The sequence below is a fragment of the Triticum dicoccoides genome, chromosome 1B (assembly GCF_002162155.2).
Source record: "Triticum dicoccoides isolate Atlit2015 ecotype Zavitan chromosome 1B, WEW_v2.0, whole genome shotgun sequence".
Classification (NCBI taxonomy): domain Eukaryota; kingdom Viridiplantae; phylum Streptophyta; class Magnoliopsida; order Poales; family Poaceae; genus Triticum; species Triticum dicoccoides.
The window spans coordinates 96,845,091-96,850,338 of record NC_041381.1 but is presented as its reverse complement, the minus strand read 5'-3'; the positions used below and the strand labels follow the sequence as shown (position 1 = coordinate 96,850,338).

Sequence of the window (5,248 nt, the reverse complement as noted above, 5' to 3'; positions counted from 1 at the left end):
TTTGGGAGTTGAGAAAAAAAACATATAGAGAACCATATTTGTAAGGACGGAGTTGATCAAGACTAGTCAACCGCTTCTCTAAGCGCTCCTCTATATATTTCCACTCCGTATTAGTGAGATGTTGACAATGAATTGATATTCATAAATATTTAATCGGGAATTGACCTTGCGCACAACCAAATAGGTCAGCACAATCAGCCATCGCCTCACTAGCTTCTCCAAAACAGAATAATTTACTTTTATGAAGATTAGTTATGTGTTTATTGTCTAACAATATTTCATTTTTATGTTTTTTCTTTTGAAGCCAAAGCCACTGTGCATAATTATGTGTTTTTCTTTTTTCTTTTGAAGCCAAAGCCTGTGGGTCTTACGGAGGCCCTACTGGGCAGTCAGATCTCGACACATGCAAGCTGAGCGTGTGCCCTTGATAGATTCTTGCTGAGCTGCTCCTTACAATATTTCCTCAAAAGGGTCACCCTTCTACAAGAAAATAAGATCAACCCTAGAAAACAGTGGCATCCAGACCATTATTGGAGTAAAATAAACCAACAATTCGTCTACTTGGCCATACATATTTTTTTATTGAAGCTGCAGTACTTCGGTTCAGAGGGGTAGAAACATAACTATTCTTTTCCAAATTATAAGATGTACTATTTTTTTTCTAAATCGGATTTTCTGAATCAAATGTATATAGACGTGTTTTAGTGTATTTGTTTACTCGTTTTAGTCCGTTTGTACTCCATATAAAAATATCCAAAAACATCTTGTAATTTGGAACAGAGAAGATAGTATATTCTTCACAAAAAATAAACTTAAGTAGTACTCCCCCGTTCTTAAATATAAGTCTTTGTAAACATTTCATTATGGACTACATACGGAGCAAAGTGAGTGAATTTACACTCTAAAATGCATCTATATACATCCGTTATGTGGTTTATAGTGGAATCTTTACAAGGACTTATATTTAGGAACGGAGGGAGGGAGTAGTATATATTATACCTATGACATATGTGGTGCAGTGTGAGTTCTGGTCCGGTTCCATTCGAGGTAGGTTCCAAGTAGGGATGTTGCCAAGTGCGCAGCCCCAGTTGACTTGCCCTTTCCCCTCTTCTAGTTCCATCTTCCCCATCGATCCCTATTCATCTCTTCTTCCCTAGCTAGCTACTTGTTGAATTCCTGTTGAGTTTGTGCAGATCATATACATATTGTTGCTCAATATAGGATAGGGTTAGCGAGATGATGTTCCCAGATGCCGGTGCAAGCCCATACTTCCCACAAAGTCAGCAGCAGCGGTTCCATGGAATCAATGGCATTGGAGAGGACGCCGCCTTCCCCGGAGACGGCGGGTTGGCGCTGGCGGTGCCCGACACCCACCGCAGCACATGCACCCTGCTGTACAACCTGTCCGTGCTCAAGGACAAGGTACATCAGCTGGAGCCGCTCGTCGGCCTCGCGGTCGGTCGCGGCCACGGCCACGTCGTCGACCCCGTGGTGCCCGGAGCCAGCGCCGTCGTCCAGGAGATCATCGCCGTGGCTACATCCATGTTGTACGCCCTGCAGCACCCTTACGGCCTCGGCGCGTTGACAAAATCCGTTAATAACGCGGCCACGCCGGAGGATGTGGTCGACGGCCATGCAAAGAACGGCCTAGCGGATGATGACCAGGAGGCCATGGTCGATGCCATGCGGCAGTGGCAGCAGCAGCACCACCATGGTGGCGGCCACGACATCCCTGGAAAGTCCGCAGAGGCGGCCGCCGTGTCATCGTCGACGCAAGCGACGACGGACTCGGCGGTGGACACGACGATCATCGAGTTAGACGCGGCCGAGCTGCTGGCCAAGTACACGCACTACTGCCAGGTGTGCGGCAAGGGGTTCAAGCGCGACGCCAACCTGCGCATGCACATGCGCGCGCACGGCGACGAGTACAAGAGCAAGGCGGCGCTCGCCAACCCAACCACCAGGTTGTTCGGGCCCTCCGGCTACGATGCGGCGGTGGACGCCGCGGGGAGAAGGAACAAGTACTCGTGCCCGCAGGACGGCTGCCGGTGGAACCGGAGGCACGCCAAGTTCCAGCCACTCAAGTCGGTGATCTGCGTCAAGAACCACTACAAGCGCAGCCACTGCCCCAAGATGTACGTCTGCAACCGCTGCAACGGCAAGCACTTCTCCGTCCTCTCCGACCTCCGCACCCACGAGAAGCACTGCGGCGACCACCGCTGGATATGCTCCTGCGGCACCACTTTCTCCCGCAAAGACAAGCTCGCCGGCCATGTCTCCCTCTTCGCAGGCCACCAGCCCGTCGCGCCGCTCGCTGCCGGCAGGCACGGTAAGAGATCCTCATTATTGTCCACGTCCTCCTCCGACCTTGCTGGAAACTGCACCAACACCGGCTTCTCCATTACTCCTACATGACATGCATTGTGCAAATGTATGTGATACACGTACCTACGTGAGCCCATGAAACTGTAGATAGATATATAGCGGGGCTTGATTACACCATGCATGGATTGTTTTCAAAAATATATAGGGCTATCATACCCTGGAAAATATGTAGGGCATTTCGTACGTCTGAAGTTTTCTCTCTCTTCTTCTTTTGTACCCCCTCCGTTCGGAATTACTTATCGTGAGAATGGATGTATCTAGACGTATTTTAGTTTTAGATATATTCATTTTCGAGACAAGTAATTCGGAACGGAGGGAGTACTATATCAACTAGCCATACTCATGCGTTGCCTGCCACGAATGGGAGATTTGATTTCTCATTGTCGTATGCGGCTGCATAAATTTTGTATCTTAAGATATCGGATCAGATGTCCCCCAAGGAACATTTTGTATCTTAAGATACGAAATTTGATTTCCGACACATTTCGTACCGCTGCCATGAATTCATTACTTAAGATACGAAATGTGTTGGAAATTTCTACTACAAAAAAAACATCTTAACTTAAAAGGTTGAAAATTTCATAGCTAATTAATTTGATCGGATTTAAAATCCACTTGAAACACACTAATGCATGTTGCATGGTAGTAATATATAGGGAGGCTCATGTCTAGATCGGACGGATGATAATGGACAAGCTAGCAAATCCAGCGGCTGAACAATTTTGATGATGTATGGTTGGGCTTGTCTATAGATGATAAATATGGCTTGTCATCAAACTGTTGCCGCTCTGCCTTGGTGACACCTGCTGAAATGCAAGGGAGGGTAAAATTAAAATCAACAGAACCGATGTGCGTGACGGCTCAAAATCATACTCCCTCCGTTCGAAAATATTTGTCCCGAAATTGAATGTATATAGATGTACTATTTTAGTTTTAGATACATCCATTTGTATCTATTTTTTTGACAAGTATTTCGGGACAGAGGGAGTACATGAAGATAATATTTTCTTGGGATAAGGCCTAGTAGCGCAATTTTGTGATGAGTAATCCTCAATGTAACAAAGAGCTCCGTAAATGTCACTGCATCAGTCACTGTATTCCTCACGAAGACCATGCCCAAAATTTTAGTACGGTAGTATTATACAAAACATAAATGAGGATCGGACAAACAAACATAAATTTATACCTAACCTATCCACGTCATTTAGCGGAGCCGTCTCATCTAGATTGTGCAATTTCCCTCATGTACTCCAACCGGGCCATATCTAAAAATGTTAGATTACCGACCCCTATCTAGATCTTCACCAAAATTGGCTAGAGTATCTTTAATCATGCATGAATTGAAGTGGCTCATCGCCGCCACACCTTCGAGAGCAGTGAGAATGTTATGTTGTGATCCAAATTCAAGTATAAAGATAAAGGCTAATTTCTGACAAGCGAGGGAGTGAGGCCCGTCGCCGGTAGGCTTAGGCCGACACAAATATAAATTCAAGTATAAACACAGATCAATATTGACCTAGGTCACCTGTGTTATATATATATCCTTTGTAAGCCGCCGCATGGGAAAAGTTGATCGGTTGTAAATCTCCGGCGTTTGTAACCTTCCCTGATATAGTGAAGATTTGATGACTGGCGCCTGTGGTTTTTTCCACTTCGTGTTGGAGGGGTTTTTCACATTAAAATTGGGGAGTACCTAGAACTCATCTAGATGAGATATAATTTGGTCTCATTCACTTTGAAAACAAGAGCAGATATAACCCACGTCAGCACACACGCATCTTATAGCATCACATCCAATGGCTATAAAAGGTGAATGAGACCAAATTATATCTCATCTAAATGAGTTCTAGCAAAACTGTTAAAATTGTGTCTCTCCTATGTTGATTTCGTTATTCGTCGTTTGATTTGCCCGTCATATCTCTAACAGAGAAAGATGGCAATAGTTTCCTCAGTGACCTCATCATGGTACGCCTCCTCAGTTGTGTTGACAAAGCAACGCACATACACCTCGGGAACCTATATGTGTTTCTGTAGGTAGGAAGTTTAATCAATTACACTAGTAGAAAAAGGCACATTTGTCCCGGTTCTTAAGGTCCATTTGTCTCGATTCCCGAACCGGGACTAAAGTGTCGGTATTAAAACCCAATACCTTTAGTCCCGGTTCGCCTACGAACCGGGACAGATTGGGCCTTTTGTCCCGGTTGGTGGCACCAACCGGGACCAAAAGACATCCACGCGTCAGCAGTTTAGGTGTTGGGTTTTTTTGGAAGGGGGTGGGTGGGTGGGTGGGGGTTTTGTAGGGTTAATTTAGGGGTTCCATATATTGTGTTAACTAGCTAATAAACAGAAGTGTCCTCTCTTATCTCTGTGCTTGGTCGACGCTACGTACTGTACATATAGAGAGGACTCGACACACTAGCTAGCTAGTAAGCAAATGAAGGAAACCATTAAGTACAGAAGATCGTCATGAACATATACAGAGAGAAGTGATCGACCTCTCCTTCTCTGAGAGATTGGTCGAACAACAAGTTTTCGTATATCTATCCAACGCTACTGGCTACATATATACAATATAAGATCTCTTACAATCCCCTAACATCTGAACTCAATTTCTACATGGTATTCTCCGTCTTTATCGATGACGTGGTCAAGAAAGAATCCCGCCAATTCATCTTGAATTGCTCGTATGCGATCTTGTGGTAGGAGTTCATCCCGCATCTGAAACATCTAATTTGAAGAAGAGGGTCAATACATATATATGAGTGAAACTCAACACAAATGATGGTAATAAAAATAAAATTGTGAATATTATTGCTTACGCACTTCATATTGTTTTTTTAGAGTAGCCCCGCTCACAGGTCGT

The 5,248-nt window shown here is 44.7% G+C and overlaps 1 protein-coding gene across 1 annotated transcript; it reads left to right on the top strand.

Annotated features, from left to right (window-relative positions):
* The first annotated feature begins 1,119 nt into the window (after nucleotides 1-1,119).
* On the top strand, nucleotides 1,120-2,941 carry LOC119301865 (protein SENSITIVE TO PROTON RHIZOTOXICITY 2-like). The gene has a single exon (XM_037578849.1). It carries the CDS (start codon nucleotides 1,237-1,239, stop codon nucleotides 2,413-2,415), a length of 1,179 nt encoding a protein of 392 aa, XP_037434746.1. The 5' UTR covers nucleotides 1,120-1,236; the 3' UTR covers nucleotides 2,416-2,941.
* Nucleotides 2,942-5,248: the final 2,307 nt, after the last annotated feature.